Source organism: Pleuronectes platessa, chromosome 13 (assembly GCF_947347685.1).
Source record: "Pleuronectes platessa chromosome 13, fPlePla1.1, whole genome shotgun sequence".
NCBI lineage: Eukaryota > Metazoa > Chordata > Actinopteri > Pleuronectiformes > Pleuronectidae > Pleuronectes > Pleuronectes platessa.
Window position 1 is genome coordinate 7884389 of NC_070638.1, and position 20157 is coordinate 7904545.

General features: G+C 44.0%; 2 protein-coding genes across 5 annotated transcripts in view; one reads left to right on the forward strand and one right to left on the reverse strand.

Annotated features, from left to right (window-relative positions):
* Positions 1-5692, reverse strand: part of mib1 (MIB E3 ubiquitin protein ligase 1) — a 51306-nt gene extending 45614 nt beyond the window's left edge. For all 4 annotated transcript variants that reach the window (XM_053438197.1, XM_053438196.1, XM_053438195.1 and 1 more), the window contains exons 1-3: positions 4800-5692; positions 3969-4140; positions 351-480 (exon numbers count right to left, since the gene is read on the reverse strand). In XM_053438197.1, the coding sequence (XP_053294172.1) occupies positions 351-480; positions 3969-4140; positions 4800-5028 (531 nt within the window). In that variant the 5' untranslated portion in view covers positions 5029-5692. The remainder of the gene's footprint in view (positions 1-350; positions 481-3968; positions 4141-4799) is intronic.
* A 4076-nt stretch (positions 5693-9768) lies between these two features.
* Positions 9769-18328, forward strand: abhd3 (abhydrolase domain containing 3, phospholipase). The gene is made up of 9 exons (XM_053438687.1): positions 9769-9930; positions 11577-11740; positions 13561-13743; positions 15079-15124; positions 16715-16827; positions 17106-17279; positions 17558-17606; positions 17698-17863; positions 18147-18328. Exons 1-9 carry the CDS (start codon positions 9769-9771, stop codon positions 18326-18328), a joined length of 1239 nt encoding a protein of 412 aa, XP_053294662.1.
* Positions 18329-20157: the final 1829 nt, after the last annotated feature.

Consider the following 20157-nt stretch of genomic DNA (forward strand, 5'->3'; position numbering starts at 1 on the left):
CTACAACATTTAGACATCCATCTGCACACTTGAAGCTCACTTTACAGATTTATTGTAAGGATTTATTGGGGGAACAAATTTCTCTTTCTCTTTTGTAGCATTGGGCTAAGCATCGAGCACAATGTTCGCTTTGAATATATAACAATAATAAATCATTTTGAAAGTAGCAGATTAATAAAGATAATTTTCCCTGGTTGAAATGTGTGTCCTACTATTCATTCACAAATTAAAGATCACACACAACATCTCCTTGTTAGATATATTTACAGGTCACAACTGCAGGTTTGGACGATCAAAACAAATGGAGTTGAATATAGTAACAGGCTCGACCTCCTTGTCTGGTACCCTACCTTTCCTCTCCTCCCGTTGCCTCCATCCTGGTCCTCCCACTGCCAGTCCACACCTCGCACCACCCGACCACTAGTGAAGATCCCTCTGGCCGTGATTTTCTTCGACTTGCGACGCGACTCCAAAAGAACTCTGCACAGATTGAGAAAGTTTATCCACAGAGATAATTAGTTTCAATTGGTCTTTGCTTTTATCGCTTATATGACAAACAGACTCAAAGAGAGCAGTCAACAGCAGGTGTTTGCAGAGGCTCTGTTTACATGGATCAATTCACTGTTTTTCAATTACTCGCAAATATAAATTGCAGAACAGATGCCAGTGTCTGCACCACAATAATTGTTAAATAAAACAAATTAAAAATGATCCCCTTGTAAAACTCCCTCCTTCTACTTTGTGTCCCTAACTGACCTGGCAAGTTAGCAAACATTTTCTGAAGTTTTGGTGTGAATTCCTTTCAAATGACAGACAGACAAAGCACCAGCATCTAAACTGCTGGATCAACCATGAGTCCCTGACAATCATTATAACTGTCTGAGCATTGAGCAACAGATGCGTGGAAATAAATCAAATCAGAAAAACTATTTCCGCAGGATTTCCTCTATAATGCTACAGAGAAGGAGAACCCCCATTGTAAGCGGAGCAAAAAAAGAACGGAAAACAAAACAACATGGGGGGGGGGCAGCCATCACTAGCCTTTGGGCATAGTTTTCAATTAGAGTGAGGTCTTTGGCTCAGTGTTTTTGCATCTTGCACATTTATTTTTCCTCTGTGTGTTTCTTGATTTGTTTTTTTTTGTGGTCAAAAGTCCCAAGCACAAAATAATTCTAGGGGAATCAATGGACACATCGCTAGTGACCAATCTGTTCAGTTCTTTGAAATCCCATTTCACAGTGGCCGGAGCACAGAGAAGAGCTTTCTGAAAGGTCACAGTTAATTGTGACATTCCGCTGCCTTTATAATGCCTTTGTAAATGCAAGGAACACATTGTGTGTCATTAAGTTGTAGGTGCTATGTCGTAACGTTACGAATAACAGTCATTTTTGTGGCAGTACAGCATTAACACCTTACTGACAATTACTTCCCTTTTCAACCATGACCCACAATCATTAAATTACACTGTAATCAATTGCTGAATTTGAACATTTTTGCATACCTATACTTGAACTCCTGACCAATAAGGTAAATAGGAAATAAAACATCCAGCTGAGCTCTAACCATCAAACAACAATGTGAGCCCTGGTGGGAGACGCAGCAGCTGGACGGTGTAGGTCTAACCAGCCTTAACAGCTTGTGGCTTCAAACCACTCCCTCTTCGGCAGTTAGTGAAAGAATCTAATGTGGTGTAACAAAACAGCCCACCGTGCTGCCAGAGCGGTGCGAGCTGGGGAGACCTCCAGCACCCATTGTGCATTATGTAACGTCATTCTCTAGGGAACTGAACTCGCACTTAGTTGAAAAGGCTGCCAGCTGTTGGGCCATGTGTTCATTTACTAAAATATGGTGTTTGGGTGAGACGGGTCTGAAATGGATTAAGTGTCATCCCAGGACTAAGAGTGTCTGGAACAACATAATCGAATGAAAGTGGTGGAATTTAGTGGGCATGTATACACACTAGTCCAAATAATGTAGTTTAAGCATTTACAATTAAAATCGGTAGTGGATTGCATTGCTCCACATTAGCGTCCTTAATATCTGTTAAGAGCATCTCTGAGGGCACAGACTAAAGGTACCATCAAGAATTTGATCTGTCAGTACATGCACATTTCCACACACCCACCCTGAATCATCAAAATGCCTTTGAATGTATTTTGAAAACTTAAACAATAAACCCATACAGTGCAATTATTGTGCAACATGCCTTGCTCTGATTGCCACAGATCATGCCCCAGTTTGAAGTTTGCCCAAACTGTTAAAGCTTCTGCACCAACCTCCAATGTCCTCACCAAAAAACTTGAAAATGTCTAATTCGATCATTAAAAAAAGGGTTAGACTTTTGCAGAGTCTGTTTTTAGCAATGAAAACAAATTAAGCTGATAATGTCAACACTTTTGAAGGTGACACAGTACAACACTTAAAAAAATTATAACGGCTGAAGTGTAGTTATGGTTGTTAACAAGTAGGGACGGGCTGAGTTCACACAAGGGGTAATTTAACACATAGTTTCCAGCAGCAAATACAGAGCTAAAGAGTCAACAAGGGGAATTCCACTGGGACAAAATGACAGACTGACATTGGATAAATAATAATAAGCAGAATGAATGTCTGAGACCGAATGAAGTGAAAACCCTTCTTTGTTTTTGTTTTGATGTAATTACTATCTTCTAAGACAGTTATTACACAATAATGATTATTTTTACAGGAAGCTGTCTTACATGGTGATGTATTTAAACATATTTACTTTCTCTATTTATCATATGAAGTCACTTGTAAAACCATCTGTATTTTGTTCGATGCGAACGTCAAATAAATCTTGATATTTTAGACTTTTAGGTTTAGACTACGAAAGACAGGTTATGTTTGAAGCAACTTTTTGTTGTGAGGCATTTTAAAATCTACTCTGACATTCTGTGTTCATTTCAAATTGTTTAATAGAGCCACATCTATCGATTAATAAAACAAAAAAAATTATGTTGGATTATTGTAAAGTAAGCCGCTGAACTTAAACAATATCTTTCATGAGGACACCTGAACTAAAAGACCCTTAGAATAAAATCATGACTGACATAGACAAACAAATAAGTTAGACAATTTACTTCATAAGAATGTTCACGTCTTAATAACCAACATTCAGAAAGAACAAGATCCTTGATCCCCTCAAGCAAGAGGGAGGGTGGTATTCAATATTTCTCTAGCTAATTTCAAGGAAGATGCATGTCTGGGTTTATTACACAACATTCTTGTTCACTGAGCTCAGCTGTTACTTGCACGTTGGTTCTTAAAAAGGAGCAGATTTATCGACTCACAACTAAGCCAATGCCTAGCAACTAAAATGTAGTGTGATATCAACTGGTGTTAATTTTGCTCAGTTAAGACGTTTTAAATACTGTGACATTTAACATCTTTAAAACAACAAATCCTTGGTATTTCAAAAGCATAATCACTCATTTATCTAACTCCATTACTGCCATGGCCACTGGTCATCCCTGCATAAAGCAACTGGATCTTAGCGGTAACACAGACAGGGGATCAAATGGCAGGATCCTTAATTTGGACATTTGGGCGACACCTTGACACAGGTAGGGAAATGTCTGAACGGCCTATGCTTAAATCTACACCCATGGACATGGAAACTAAAATGATCTTGGAAATTTAGAGCCTGTGACTCTATTGGTCCGACTTGATCTTAAAATGAGGCTGAGTTGTTGCCTGGCAACTGAGGGCTGGGAGCACAGGGGTACAGTAGACTCTGTCTGCCTGAGAGCCAGGGTTCACAGAAAGACACACACACACACACACACACACACACACACACACACACACACACACACACACACACACACACACACAACGCTAATCTATGTCACTGTGGAGTGCAGGGACTACCTGGCTACCTTGTGTCCACTGCATCATTGGTGGGGGTGAGTTGCAGCTCAATGGGAAACTCTGCAGGGTTAACTCACCTCTCACTGCCCGGGGTGGTGATCCTGTAGAACCGATGTCTCAGGTGATGCTTGTCTCCATGGTAACAGGTTGTGCAGAGGTCGTAGTTGGTGCACTCAGCACATTTCCAGCGAATGCCTATGATAGGCTGTTGACGGCAGGTGTCACACATGGTTCCATCATGCTTGATGCCTGGGGGGGTGGATGGATAGTGTTAGTCAAAGTAAATAAACCAGGGTTGTGTCATGTAATCTTGTACTAGAATAAGTTCACCATGCTTTGTTATCACTATGTATTCAAGTTATTGTATTTGAGATGCATGATTTGTGCATATGTTCAAATTCTCTACACTTTTTAGGATGGCTATGTTAATTCCTAAAAAATCCTACACCTATACTTTGAGACTCATTCTGTCGCTTTCCAAAACAGGGTTGATACTTCAGAATCTATAGAACAAAAACAATTCAACTCATTCTCTCACACAAACAGTGGACAAACTATAAACATTATGTATTTGATCAGCAAGGAGGATGTGGTCCGAGCTACACTGTTGACCTCTTTTCGGACAATAGGTCTCGGTTTATGCAAACTGGGTTTGGGTGCGTCCATAGAGTAAACTACACACAACTCATCTGCTGCCTCCGAAACCACTATTTTAAAAGGGCAGAAACTTTAAGACACTATCGTAATCTAATCTTTAAATGCTGATTTCGCTGTGTGGCTGTCTGATCAACCCAGCAGCCCCCAAAAGGTGAAGCTAGGATAGGCTAGGGACGAGCTCCGGACGCAGCGGAGGCAGCTGGTCCTCGGATCGAAACAAACACAAACAAAGCCAGCTGGTGTGAAGTTACCTGTTGGTGCACTGTCCAGTATCCTCACGTCGTAGGCTCCGGAACAACGGTAGTTCGCGGCCGTCCCGTTATCCCAGACAACAACCACCTCCTCTGGACTTTCAAAACTCCGGACGGTGCCGACATGTCCCTCTCCGCCGTCCTGCTTCCCCCACTTCCAGTCGGGTCCACGGACCACCCTTGCCCCGACTCCTTCCATCATCGCCCGGTTATTCCTGCCGGTAGTCATTTCCGAAAGAGGGCTCGCTGTTCCCCAGCGATTCGTACAAGTTAGGGAGCTAAGCAGCCTGAGCTAGCCAGCTATCTGGGAGGGGGGGGTCAGTTTCCAGACGGCGAGTGGCGACGAGACTGGAACAATCCACAAAGCTAGCCTCGCTAGCTGGGTAGCTAAGTTAGCTGCCTGTGGAAGCTGTTTAGACAACAAACTACCAGACCAAGCTAACTGAGTCTCCTGCGCGTGGCCTCCGAGAACCAGAAACCAGTTATCATAAAAGCCCCTCGAGTCGCCACACAGCTAACTGGGCAGGATCTCCCCGGCTCCCTGTCCCTCTCCTCCACTCCACACACAGGAACACCACCTCCCCAACTTGGCTAGCTGGCGATGCGAGTTGCTAGCTGTCGCGGTGCTAGCAGGATAAAGCTGCCCGGGTTTCCCCGCTGAGGTGGATGTGCTCCTCTTTGTGCTTGTTTGTCTTGAATGGCGCCGAGTGCGGTGTCCACGATCCGTCCAAGACGCTCCCTTTGTCGGCCAGACACGGTTCCCCGGAGTCAACTCAGAATGAACGCGTCGCCATTATTGTCAATCATCGTTGAGACCCAGCAACAACTCGCTCCGGAGGCGACCGACAAAGCCCGAAGACGAGAGGCTGGAAAACAAGCGACGCTTCGGCCCACGGCGCGCGTGCGCATCTGCGTGATGCAAAACAGTTTTTTCCCCGTTTTTTGTGTCAGTGTTAAAAAATAACGGAGCAGATACCATAATGTATTTATCCATGTGATGTTTTCAGATAATCGCTCGCTCTTTGTAAATATTTATAATAGTTAGCAGACAAGTACAAATATTTATGAAGAAACATGAAGAAACAAAAAGTCAGAACTTGTGCAGTGTGGTTGATTTCAAAGAAAAAGGGCTTAACAAATGTTTAACTACACCAATGACATAAAGATATAAGTCAAATGTTAAAAAAAAAGTACCTGGTCTTATATATTTATATTGTCTACAACCATGCAATTTATACTGTGTATATCTTTTATATATTCGTTTTTTGTATTTTTATTTTTCTTGTTTTAATTTGTCCTCTTTGTAAAACCCTGTATCAACTTCTTCTTTATTATTGTAATAATTATTATTATAGGAATATAAAGCACTGAATGTATTGGAAGCTGACATTAATTCAATTACAAGAGATCCAACCCACAGAGAAGAAACTGTTTCATGAATGGGTTGTGCAAGTTCACACCTCTCATGAATTAGTTCAAAGTTCAGTTCATACAAGTAAACATGAATAGTTCACGTTCATAGTTCACCATTTAAATTCTGAACTAGTTCATAGTTCAGTTCATTTCATAGTTTTAAGGTGGAAAGTGAGAATGAAAGACTTAACTTGTTAAAGAAAACCTTATCCATCACTACCCCTTGGACTTTACTGTCGGAATCTTTATCAGACAGTTTGTATCCCTCTCTGCTTTCTCTTGCCATCTGTATATGAGACCGAGAGCTGTTGTTTTGCAGGTATGGCCTGCCCCTTTAAGGAAAGTTTGTAGTGTGTGAGGTAGTGCACCTGGGCATTGTGGGAAAAGACGCTATACGTGTGTGTACAACGAGAAGTGACGGAGCACTTAGAGGTGATGCGAGTGTTGCTCCTGCTGTATATCCGAGAAATAAAGTGGCCGCATTCCAAGTAAAGAAACATCTCCTCCTCCTTCTTCACGGAGCGGTCCGGACGGCTGGTTACCGGCCAGACAGCGAGCCAAGATAACCAGTGACAGGAGCGGCTCCTGGTACAGGCGACATAGGAGACTGATTCATCATGACGTGACACATGCAATGTAAAACAATACATTAACGTCCTCTAACCCAGGGGACATACCGGAGGTAGAAGCGCTGCGAAAAGCGCTCCGCCTCCTTTCCTCGCCCATGGTAAATACTTTGGCTGTTCGCACCGGCAGCGTAGTGCCGGGAAGAACCAGGAAGCGCCGCAGCCACACACACAAGCACATAATCTCCTGTGGGGGGGTGGCGGCTACAGGCTTATGTAGGTCAGTCACCTGTGAAGACCAGCATCATTTACTCCTGAACCAGCGCGGAGAAATGATGATGAAATGTAATATAACATTTTTAAATATAAAATTAAATATATATATATATATTTTTTAAATTAAATATATATTTTTTAAATTAAATTAAATGGGGAAAAAAAAAAAAAAAAAAAAAAACTGCGCCCGCACATCCTGCGCAGAAGCCCATTGCGCACATTCTGCGCAGAAGCCCACTGCGCACATCCTGCGCAGAAGCCCACTGCGCACATCCTGAGCAGAAGTCTACTGCGCACATTCTGCGCAGAAGCCCATTGCGCACATCCTGCGCAGAAGGCCACTGCGCACATCCTGCGCAGAAGTCTACTGCTCACATTCTGCGCAGAAGCCCATTGCGCACATCCTGCGCAGAAGCCCACTGCGCACATCCTGCGCAGAAGGCCACTGCGCACATCCTGAGCAGAAGTCTACTGCGCACATTCTGCGCAGAAGCCCATTGCGCACATCCTGCGCAGAAGGCCACTGCGCACATCCTGCGCAGAAGTCTACTGCTCACATTCTGCGCAGAAGCCCATTGCGCACATCCTGCGCAGAAGCCTACTGTGCACATTCTGCGCAGAAGTCTACTGCGCACATTCTGCGCAGAAGGCCACTGCGCACATTCTGCGCAGAAGCCCATTGCGCACATCCTGCGCAGAAGGCCACTGCGCACATCCTGCGCAGAAGTCTACTGCGCACATTCTGCGCAGAAGCCCATTGCGCACATCCTGCGCAGAAGCCCACTGCGCACATCCTGCGCAGAAGTCTACTGCGCACATTCTGCGCCGAAGCCCATTGCGCACATCCTGCGCAGAAGGCCACTGCACACATCCTGCGCAGAAGGCCACTGCGCACATCCTGCGCAGAAGTCTACTGCGCACATTCTGCGCAGAAGCCCATTGCGCACATCCTGCGCAGAAGCCCACTGCGCACATCCTGCGCAGAAGTCTACTGCGCACATTCTGCGCAGAAGCCCATTGCGCACATCCTGCGCAGAAGCCCACTGCGCACATCCTGCGCAGAAGTCTACTGCTCACATTCTGCGCAGAAGCCCATTGCGCACATCCTGCGCAGAAGGCCACTGCGCACATCCTGCGCAGAAGTCTACTGCTCACATTCTGCGCAGAAGCCCATTGCGCACATCCTGCGCAGAAGCCTACTGTGCACATTCTGCGCAGAAGTCTACTGCGCACATTCTGCACAGAAGCCCACTGCGCACATCCTGCGCAGAAGTCTACTGCGCACATTCTGCGCCGAAGCCCATTGCGCACATCCTGCGCAGAAGGCCACTGCACACATCCTGCGCAGAAGGCCACTGCGCACATCCTGCGCAAAAGTCTACTGCGCACATTCTGCGCAGAAGCCCATTGCGCACATCCTGCGCAGAAGCCCACTGCGCACATCCTGCGCAGAAGTCTACTGCGCACATTCTGCGCAGAAGCCCATTGCGCACATCCTGCGCAGAAGCCCACTGCGCACATCCTGCGCAGAAGTCTACTGCGCACATTCTGCGCAGAAGCCCATTGCGCACATCCTGCGCAGAAGCCCACTGCGCACATTCTGCGCAGAAGCCCAATGTGCAGGAATTGGATATTTTTTTAGAGAAGATTCCAGATTCATTCACTATACGGCTCAATAGAGTGGGCCTAACCGCAGTCTCATGCAGGATTGGTCACAGGAGTGTAATGATCCAGCCCTACTACTTCTGCCTATCAATGCTGGTGTCCAGTAGCTGTTTGCAGCGTTGAGCCAGTTCACACTTAAAATGAACTAGTTCAAGTTCAGAGGGTTAGTTAAGGTTATTTTTTATTGGGATGATTTAGGTGTCAGTAGTCCTGACTGTGAGCGTCACGTCTGGTGTTGTACTGAGCACAAGGAGCGAGCCGGGAGGAGGAGGAGGAAACAGAAACTCCAGCTCGGTACAAACCACCTGCAGCTTCTGCTCTGATCATGAAGCCGCTGATCTCTGAGCAGATGTGACCAGAGAAGCTCTGTGTTTCCACTGTTCTACAAAGTCACTGACCGGCTGTTTCACGGTGAAGAGCTCAAGTCTCAGTCACTGCCCGTGTCTCTGAGCGAGTGTGTGGCGGAGCGCAGGGGCTGTGTGTGTGTGTAGCTCAGTTGACCAATCCTGCTCGAGACTGAGGTTAGGCCCGCCTTTCTCATTAGCATAAGGACACTGCAAATGAAAAGGAAATGTATCAGGGAATAAATAAATGTGCAAATATATTTAATACATTTATTTTGACATTACTTTTGGTATTAGCATATTTATTTCTGTACTAATTTATTTATTTCCTTTTTTATTTATTTATTTATTTATTTATTTATTTATTTATTTATTTATTTATTTATACATTTATTTATTTATTTTTACTTAAGTCATGTATGGTCCTCCATAATAGACTGTGATCCCACTGACTGCAGAGGCCTCACATCACCTCCACAGCCGGCAGGAGGCGACAGTGTGTGTGTGTGTGTGTGTCTTTGTAGGTGTGGGTGTGTGTAGATATCTGGTCAAAGAGCGCCCCCACACGGCATTACACTCATATATCTCCTGAACATCAGGTCCCCTTGACTGTCTCCTTCACAGCGGGCTCTCAGGCACACACACGCCGCTGGACACCAGCCGAGCAGCCGTTACTCTGCACGGGGGGACAACCGGCAGCTTGCAATGATCTCGCTGGACTTCAACTTCAACATCTTGACCCGGGACCTGTCGCATTATCTGGAGAACCAAGTGAGAGTTGGGCTGCTCGGCTCGGGAGTGGGACTGTCCCTGGTGCTGGGCTTTAGCGCAGCGTACACCTGCTACTACCTGATCTCAGTAGCGAAGGTAAGCCCCGAGTGAGATGATGCTTTGTCCGCGCCGAGCTGCTGCTGCTGCACCCGGGGGTCTGTGCGCTCCTCGCCGGGTAGTGACCGGGGGAGGCGGCGCTGCTGCGGTCGGTTGGGCGGTTGGAGGGTGATGATGCCCGGGCTGTATCGCTCCGCTCCGCCGGTGGAGGAGGTGGTGGAGGTGGTGGCGGTGGGCTAATGTCTGCACATTTGGGGATGGATGGATCACTCAGGCTGCATGACGCGCTTCTTTGAATCAGCATCTGTACCCGGGGGCCATATTTCCCTCCATGCAGCACTTATGTAACTGCGCTTTATGAACGATTAGCCTCACGGTTAAAGTCAGATATCAGCACCGGCTAAGCTAGGCTAACATGACAGCAGCAGAGATGCCGTGAGGTGGGAGGCTATAGGTGGGATGATGTGCTGGTGTTTACCCGCTGTCAGTCACTGGATGACCCCCGAGAGACTGAGCACATTACATCATTATAACTTCATATCTATTATTTACAAGATACCAATACATAAAGATAAAGGTAAAGATAAGATAAGTAAAAACCCCATTGATCCACAAGAGAATAGACAAGATAATACAAATTGACAAATAAAAAAAAGTATGTACTAAATATGTTTTTTAATCTGTATTTTTCATATGCAGTTAACACAGGGTCAACAGTATAATACAAGGTCAGCTCAGCAGTGAAATACTTAAGTTAAGTAAAAATAAAAACAAGATAGAAAGAGGTCATGATAAAAGCAAGTCCAGTACAATCCAATACAAAACAATACATCTGCAGTACACCTTTCACTGTAGTGGTTTGTTTAGAAGTGTTATAAAATAAAGTGCAGTGGAAGCAGGTAGAGAAAAGTTAAAAACATAAATACATTAAAATGATAAATGTTGGATTTAAACTTCATTGAAATGACCTGGACTACGTGCTGCATTACCATCAATAGCGATACTTTCTCTAAATCGAGAAGTAAAATGAGTACAATAGATTAAATACATCAGTAATCACACTTGTACAGTATGTAATGTGTATATGTAATAATTTTCTGCTCCTGAGTGAAGGTCCATCTTTACTTTACTGGACAGAGAATGACAAACACTTAATAAACAACAAAACACAACTTTGAGGTCAATCAATGATGTGTGTTTACATAATGCATATCCTCGACATCGATATATATTGAACCTCAGTTGCATTTGTATTGATGATAATTATATATAAAAAGTATTGATAGTGGTTATATATACAAAGCTCATGGATTCCTAATGTTTTGCATCGGTCTCTCCAATTGTAATAAAGACCTAATTGGCAGGTTCATGCCAATGTCACATGTTTACCTCATGAACCTTTTACTCCATGGTCAGTAGGCTGTTCTCAGTAATAACCTAATAATATCCTCTATGTTAAGTGTTATTTTTTAATGTTAAAATTTTTTAATATATGAATCAGTCTGTTCAAAGTTGGGTCCAGAGAGAATAAGACTTTAAAAGTTTAAGAGAAAGTTTAAAATGTGAGTTTCAGTCATAGAGCAGATGTCACGTTATATAACAACGCAAGGAATAATCCTCAAGGTTAGAAAAGTCCATGTATGACTCACTGAATGTGCCACACTTCATTTACTTGTATTTTTCAGAAGCCACAACTCATCTCGGGGGGGAATAAGTTCTACCAGTTCCTGAGGGAACAATGTCCGGTGGTGTCGGAGACCTACTACCCCACCTTTTGGTGCTGGGAGAGCCGCATCCAGACTCTGCTCAGACCCTTCGTCACAGCCAAACCTGGGGTTGTTTACAGAAAGTAAGTCCTCAACACGACTGACACGCTAATCATCCATTACACAAGTTGAACATGTGTTTCACTCTGCAAACAGACACATTTCACATGGTTCAAATGTGCATATTAACTCATAAAGCCGTCGAAGGAGTCATAACCAATGAGAGATAGGTGTCGAGCGTGCAAGCTTAGCTGTTTTGTTCTGGCAGTTTGTGTAATTTATTACCAGGGAAAACATACAGAACTCTTCTGTGCACAGCTGTACTGAGAAACGTCCAAAAGTAGCTTGGTCACTGAGAAAATGCTATTGTCTGTTTTCTAATTCCTTTCTTTCCACTTTCAAAACTGGGAACAAATGCCAGTCTTGTTCTTGACCGAGACTCAAAAGCTCAGAGGAGAAAGGATCTTTTGTAGGGCCGCTCTGCCCGCTGCTCGATAACATACATTCTGTTGAAGATTAATTGCAACTGCGTATTGGCCCCCGCGTGTAAAGGAGATTAAAACGAATTAACACAGCCTTGATTTTCATTACTACTATTTATTACTTATTTATCCGTGTCAAATTCTCACACAACTTGTTTCATGTGTTAGGACATTCCTTTCTGTAAATGTCGTATTTTTTTCCTTTTTTTCAGCTTTCGCATAAAAACTAAACCTTAACCATAACCGCTACAAAAAATTATTTATTTAAAATAATTTAAACCAAACTACTGTTTATCAAAAATATTGGTAATTACTGAAGGAAACTTGTCCTAGATTTGATAAGTGGGATTTTCAAAAGTTGACCCATTTGATCGTTATTATTAGCTATTTATTATAGTTTCTGTTTTTTGTGGCAGTTTTATTGCTCGTCATTTGTCTGTCCCAAGGACCTACATGAGATCTATGCCTTTGATAGGCTGCTGTCCCCAAGACAAGGAGATAAATATTCCCATAATGCACTGCGGCTCTGTCCATCCTACTCCGACTTTCTGTTATCATCACGTGACTGATAGTCACATCCGCTGAATTTATTGCCACATTTCCTACGGGGACAACAGGACATCCCCCCCTCATAATGACGTGACCCAAGGTCGACCCAAGGACAGACACAGTGAAAACCGTCTTATTTGATGTGCGTCTCTCTGTCTGGGTGAAATTTCACTCATCTTGTTGTCCTGAGCAAACAACAGGCAGCAGGTTTTCCTCCCAGCCCTGTGTGATGGACACTCATTGGTCGGCCGCCCCCTGACGTTAAAGGCCCGCCCCAGGTGCATATTTCATGGCGGTTCTGTAATTTCAAGCTGATGTCTTTACCGCCGGCCGGCCAAATTAGCTTGTGGGCTGCTGCCTGTTGTTTAAGTGCATTGCAGGTTTTAAAATGCACTGGCACTGGGAATGGATGACCTCATCTGCCAGTCTTCGGGTTGTACAGCCCAGAAATTGATTGACCATAAGAGCCCACTGGTGCAAAGCCTTCCTCCTTATCTTTACTCGCTGTGTGTTGCAGCGCTCTCCGTCAGGATAATCACAAAGGAACTGAGGCAACTGTTAGTGTAGGTTCCACTCACATATCTGATTCCCTTTGGCAGTGTGTGTGATGGATACAATGACACAGTGTACCTGGAACTGAACCTAATGTGTTTTATCTTGAGCTTTAATGTTCCGTGAGCAGATACGCACCTAAACCCAAATCTAATATTGGTTTTAGTACTCTTTTTAATCAACATTTTCCTGTTGGTGTGTGTTTGAGTGTATGCATGCATTTGAATGTGACAAATGAATGGATATATAGAGACACAGATGCATGATAATGTTCAGAAAGACCCGAGTTGCTGAGTTGCGTGTCCCGATGGTCTCTGCAGTGAGCTTATTAAGGCAGCAGATGGAGGACAGATCTCTTTGGATTGGTTTGATAACGATGACAGCCTCGCTCATCCCGACCCTGCAACCAGGCCCACGGTGCTCCTTCTCCCCGGTCTGACCGGCACCAGCCGAGAGTCCTACATTCTGCACATGGTCCAGCAGAGCCGGGATCTGGGCTATAGGTGGGTGGCCTAGGCCGGGTACCCTGGTCGAGGTCCAGCACTCAGCACACAATCCAGGGCACTGTATCACAAAAAGGACCTTCCCTGTGCCTTATGTTTTCATTTGACATTCATCTAGAATACAGAGTTATTGTCCAATGACAGTCAAAATACCTCCACAGTCATATCAATGTTGATTGAAATGTGAAACCCCATGTCCACTTTTGTTGTGCGTCTGTAACTTTAATGTAATAGGTGCTTGAGAGAGGGGGCTTTGAGTCACGTCAGGTGAAGTGCACAGAAAAAGAGGGAGCTAAGCTCTGTGTCCTTTTTTAAATAGCCAAACGTAGCACAAGCGTGAAGAAATGCCGAGCAAGGCAGTTTCCCCCCCCCCCCCCCCCCCTCTCCTTTCTCTCCCTCCACTCGGTCCTTTCTGTATTCTCCACACTCATTCTTTCACCCAGATTTGGGAAGGCAGGGGAATGGAGCCGGCAAACTCAGCATCTTCCAGCCCTCAACCCCTGTCTGTGTAGCTTAATGAATTACAGCTTATCCCTGAACAAGCTTTGCAGCTTAGCCCAGACCCGCTTCCAAGTCTATGCTGCAGTGTGTGTATGTGTGTGTGTGTGTGTGTAAGCGCCGGACCACCACCACCTTCCCCCCCTCCCCTTTCCCAACACCCTATCGGGCCCCGCCCCTCTGCTGAGCTACACAGATAGAAACAGTGGGTCTGACTCCCATCAGATAAATGATGACTCTGAGAGGTGCAGAGAGAGGAGGGATGCTGATGTGAGCGGTTGTCACACTGCTGGGCCTCTCTGCACATTCTCACTGCCTCTATTCTCTTAAATTAAGCAACCATTAACCTTATTACCAGTCATAATAAAGTATTGATTGAAACATTCATAGATATTAATCCCCCAAAACATTTTTGATCCCTTATTAATCAAAATTCATTGATTATTGGGGAAAATCTGACAAAGTTAAAGAGAGTGATAAAAATTCCAGGATCAAACCCCTCGAGCCGGGTCCACACTGAACGTTAATGGGTTCTTTCCTGACCCATAATGCATCCTTCCACCAAGTGCCATCCCCATGCTCCTAGAGCCCAAGGTGACCTCTCCACATCTCCTAACATGACCAACAGTCAACAGATATTTAGTTTACAGTGATTTATTTTGTCCATTTATCCTTAAAAAGTTATTAAGATCTATTAGTTGTCAATTTTTTTTAATGTTCTGTCCTATTCCGCTCTGCTTGAACTTGTTTCAAATAAAATAAATAGATGGCGCAACTAAAAGAGTCATTTATGAGACTTTGATCATGTAAGAGAAGATGTCTTTTTTTGTATTTCAGGTGTGTGGTATTCAACAACAGAGGGGTTTCTGGTGAAACGCTACTGGTGAGGATCAAACCATAGTTCTTACCCTGTTGTTCTATGTTATGTAACTTTTTTTCCCATAAAGACAGACATCTACACAGCATGAAATGCACCGTTAAGGACAAACAGTTTGTCTCGTTTGTCAGTCTGACAGCCTCCCAGTAGAGTTGTCCTTTTCTTTGCCTCAGCCAGTCCAGAGCATGTGTGCCTCACACGTGTCATACGAGCCAGGGCAGACGCTGTACAGACAATGTTGATGCACAGCAGGGATTAAATTGCAGATACTGTATTTTAATGCTGATCCACAGGAATATGACCTCGTCGAGCACGTGCTGTTCTGACACCTGGCTTAATCTGTCCTCTTACACCCGAGTATATTTAGCCAACAGAATGGGCCCGAGCTCTGATAGCGCTCAGCGTCCCCACTGTGTGTGATGCCTCCCCCTCGGTATGTCTGTGCTTTGGAGACAGAGGCACCCTGATCTAATCATCTCATCACTATACCACACAGAGATCTCATCCAAAGCACAAATGGTGTTTCATTACAGGCAGGAATTGCCCACAATCAATCTAATGTTCCTCGTTGTGGGCGTGAATCGGAATCACAGGCTGATCTGTGTCCTGCTGCTCTCTTCGTCGTGTTCCGTCTCAGCTGCGAATAAGAAACTGTGAATGTGACACTGAAGCAAAGTGTCACTCAGTTTAATTTAAGCTAGTATAATGGGGACAATGGTTGGTCTGATTGGCTATGCTCAGATAAAAAAACAAACAGGGGTTGGTACCTGTAGCGTTGGCACTGTATGAAGAGGTGATGGTAAGGAAGGAATTTTCTCCCTTTTCTCAATTCTGTGCAAACAATTTAGCAATTGTATGCTCCTGTGAGTGTTTGCTCTCTGTCCACTTACTGTGAATATTGCCCATTGTTTAAATAGGCCGGCTCTCTAGAAAGAAGCGCTATGTGAAAGGTGCCCCCTGCCTCAAAAGCTGTCCCGAGTGCCTGCCTACTAAAACTTCCCACAGGAAGAGCAGAAACACTGGAATGGACTTTGCTCTGAGTTTCTGGTTGAATCTTAATGAAGGACCTTGAATAGCTTAAGAGTCAACAGCCTCCGGAGAATAATGGCTCAGTCAAGTCAAACCTGGACGGTTGCGTAATGTTATTTTATTTCAGTGCTTGCCAATTAGTTAGTTAATTTGACATTTATGAAATAGTCAACTGTGTTTAGTCTCCTTTATTATGTGAAAGTGTTGAATAGGCAGACATTAGTTTACTTGTCAAACACTCCAGACCCACAATCCCTGGCTTAAAGGGCCAGAGTTATCTATCACAGAAAACGATACGTCTCCTTTTCAGTTTCATCTTTGTCTAATTCTCTGACAGTAGCCGTGTCAGTAGTAGTTTCAGTTAATATTCAAATGCCGCTTAACAGTTTACGCTATTTATTTTTCCTCATTGACCTCATATTCTGGGAAAGCGGTAAGAAACTATAGGTGGAATATTTTATACAGAAGTCGAGTTTGAGTTCCCCTATTTTTAAGATATCCCAAATAGAAAATAAGTAACTGGGAAAGTATGAAATTATTAATTTAACAATTTTGTGTTCAACCTAGACCCCAAGGACATACTGTGCAGCCAACACAGAGGATCTGGAGACTGTCATCGACCACATCCAGAGGTCCAATGAAGCTGCTCCTATCATGGCTGCTGGCGTGTCCATGGGCGGGTAATGAAGCCACTCACTGCCAAGCTTACTGGACGTAAATGTTTTAGGCGCACAAGACAATGACACACATTTGTGGCTCACTCAGTGGTAAATTCATCCGGGACTGAAATATATTGTTAATAACAGCAAAAGTATGAGGTGAAGAAGCTGTGGTATGACTTCAGTTCTTCAGTGCAGTGTGCTATATAAGGAGTTTTTTTTTTTATCTCACTGTCCCTCTCCTCCCCCCCCCCCACACACACACCTGCCCTCTCCTCTCACCCCTGATTCCTCTTCAGGATGATGCTGGCCAATTATCTCGGGCGAAAGGGCCGGGAAACCTGCCTGAAAGGTGTCGTAGTCTTCTCAGCAGGCTGGGACGTATTTGAATGCACCGCTTCGCTGGAAAAACCCCTCGACCGTTTCATCTTCAACTCCTACCTCACCAGCTGCCTACAAGCCTCCGTGCACAGGTCAGCCAAGGCCAGAGCTGGTTTAACGTGGCCGTTAGCTCACTGCTAATGCTAGGGGCTAAATATGTCATGAGCTTGAATATCTTGGGTTTGAAGTGTTTATCTCTTGTATTCTGTTTTGTACAGTTTAAGGGCAAAAACTGGTCTTTAACATAACTATAATATTGTCAATATATACCAATCTGTGTATTTATGTGGGCATGATATAAATGCACTGTAATGCTTTTGCAGTAGGACTTTTCAGCATTTTTCAATTCCTCTTAATCCCCACGCCCCAGACACAGACCAGTGCTCGAAAATTGTTACGACATCGATCATGTCATGAAGGTAGGGATTATCTTCACTGACACTTGGCTGCACATGCTAATCTCGTTAAATGAGATCGTCAGAAGTGAATCATATTACCCGGCTCCCGCAGGCAAAGACCATCCGGGAGTTCGACGAGCGGTTCACCTCCATAATGTTTGGTTACCCTACCAATGACGACTACTACCACGATGCCAGTCCTGTACACAGGCTGAAATCTGTGCAGGTGCCAATGCTGTGTCTGAACGCTGCTGATGATGTCTTCTCTCCGTCTCATGGTGAGTCCCAGCCGCGTTCGGCAAAACAAGACTTCCTGTACTATCTCAACCTGTTATTTGTTTTCTTAAATCATGATCAATGGTGTAAATGTATAATCATTAGAGCGCATACCCCAAGGACCCACACCCAACTTGACTTCAATCAGGCCACACAAAATTGTTATCAGTGCCCTAAATATGGCTGATTTAAATTTTTTTATCAAGAACCATTAATTATTCCTTTTGAAATTTGTGTGTGCCAATGCTTTGTGTAAAGTATGTGAATGCTTTGTGTCCTTTGCAGCCATTCCAGTGGAGGCAGTGAAGCAGAATCCCAACCTGGCCCTACTCATTACCTGTCATGGCGGCCATATTGGCTTCCTGGAGGGCCTGTGGCCTCGACAGAGCACTTACATGGACCGGGTCTTCAAGCAGTTTGCCAAGGCAGTCATCGAACAAGGCGGCCGACTCAAAGACCTCTCCTGATAAGAGAACTAATAACAGTGTTCAACTAGTTTTACTTCCTCTAGCTTTTTAATTAATTCAATCTTTGTCACACATTTTTCCTTGCTTCATTCCATCCTTTATTCCCTCCATTTCCCATTTCACTGTGCGTTCCTTCGTCCCTTCCCTTGACCTTTTTTCCTCTGTTGTTCTTGCCATCCATCCCTCCATACTGCATTCCAGCCATTGTTCCTTCCCTCCCCTTCTCTACTTAATCCAATTCTGCCTTTTTCCTTCCCTCCATTGACGTTCTTCTATCCTTGCCCTCCATCCCTCCGTCCAAGTCTTGCTCCAGAAAGTAAATAAATGATTCTTTCTTATCTGAAGGGCACATCGTCTTGAATGCAGCATTTGTGTTGCATTCAACGTTCGTATATTTATTCCTTAGTTAACAGGTCATTGTATGAAATCCTACTCTGAGTGGTATGCTAATTAAAAAACAAGCACAGCTGTTCATGTCGCTGTTGAAAAGCTGAGTCTGTAGTTGCAGTAGTTAGCTTAAAAAAAACTGTGGCTAACACAAGTACTGTACATGAAAACAAACCATCTTTATGCATGAAGCATCTTTTAGTGCGTCCATTAGTAGGATTTTAGCCCTCAGGGATTTCCTTTATTTACTCATACCGCCTTCTTTCCTGTGAGCATTGTTTTGTCATACTCCTTCAGTTTGCATTTTCACCAGTTGACCTACAATAGTTTATTTTCTTTAAAAGACTAGTTTGCACATCTTTTCTTCTTTCTAAGAAATAGCTGAAGATTATATTTGTATGGCTTTTAGCTAGCAGCATTGTAGCTAGCTTAGCATAAAGATTGGAACCAGGGAAAAACAGCTACCATGGCTTTGTCCAGACTTAAAAAGTTATAAGGTTTTGTTAATGTTACCACAGCTGATTTATTTTACATCCGGCTTCACTTGTGCTAAAATAAGATAACTGCATGAATAAAGCTGCAGACCCAAGATTCAGATGATCTTACTTTAGCATAAAATGCTGTAATCAAAGGAAAACAGCTAGGCTAACTTGATCCGATGGTAACAAAACCTTGTGACAAAAACCTTGTTAGTGTTGGACAAAGTTAGCTTCCCTGTTGCCCTTTGATTCCAGCATTTTATGCTAAGATAAGATGATCAGAATCTTGCGCATGCTAAAGTAAGCTAAGCTAATAAGCTACTTGAGCCATACGAGTGCTATCATTCTTCTTAACTTCTTAACCTTCCTTAACCTTCTGCATGCACTTTTACTTTCACACATTCTACCTTTACGCACACCAAATAGTTCTACACATGTATAATACAGAGAGTGACTCATCAATGACGACGAATGTTAAATTGCACTATATTTTAGTTAAAACTACCATGCCTCTTAATTCATTAACGCAAGGCACTTCATTATACTCGCTATATGAAATGTATCCCAAAGACTGAACAGAAACGTGTCTGAATCCTGTGACGTGATCTGTGTGAAGATGTTGGTGGAACCGTTCTGTCAGAAGGTCTCGGACGGTGCCAGATGCAGTGATGTGGATGAAGTAACGCACATAGGAAGATGCATAGTATCGTTGATGGACCCTGGTTGTCGGTCTTTTTTTTTCCTTTTTGTGTTTTGGTTTTGCCAACAATGATCAAGCGGCTGGCTACCGTGTGAGAGTTGGCAGCGGCCAGACGTGCAGATCGGACTGGCAGCCGGGCTTTCAGTGCTGAGCTGCATGAGGGATTTTGACTTCCTGTTCCTGTGGAATTTTTTCGGTGTCTGTCTGTGCTGCCCAGTGTCCAGGCAGTAGCATGTGTCTCATCGGCGTCATCGTGTCCTGAA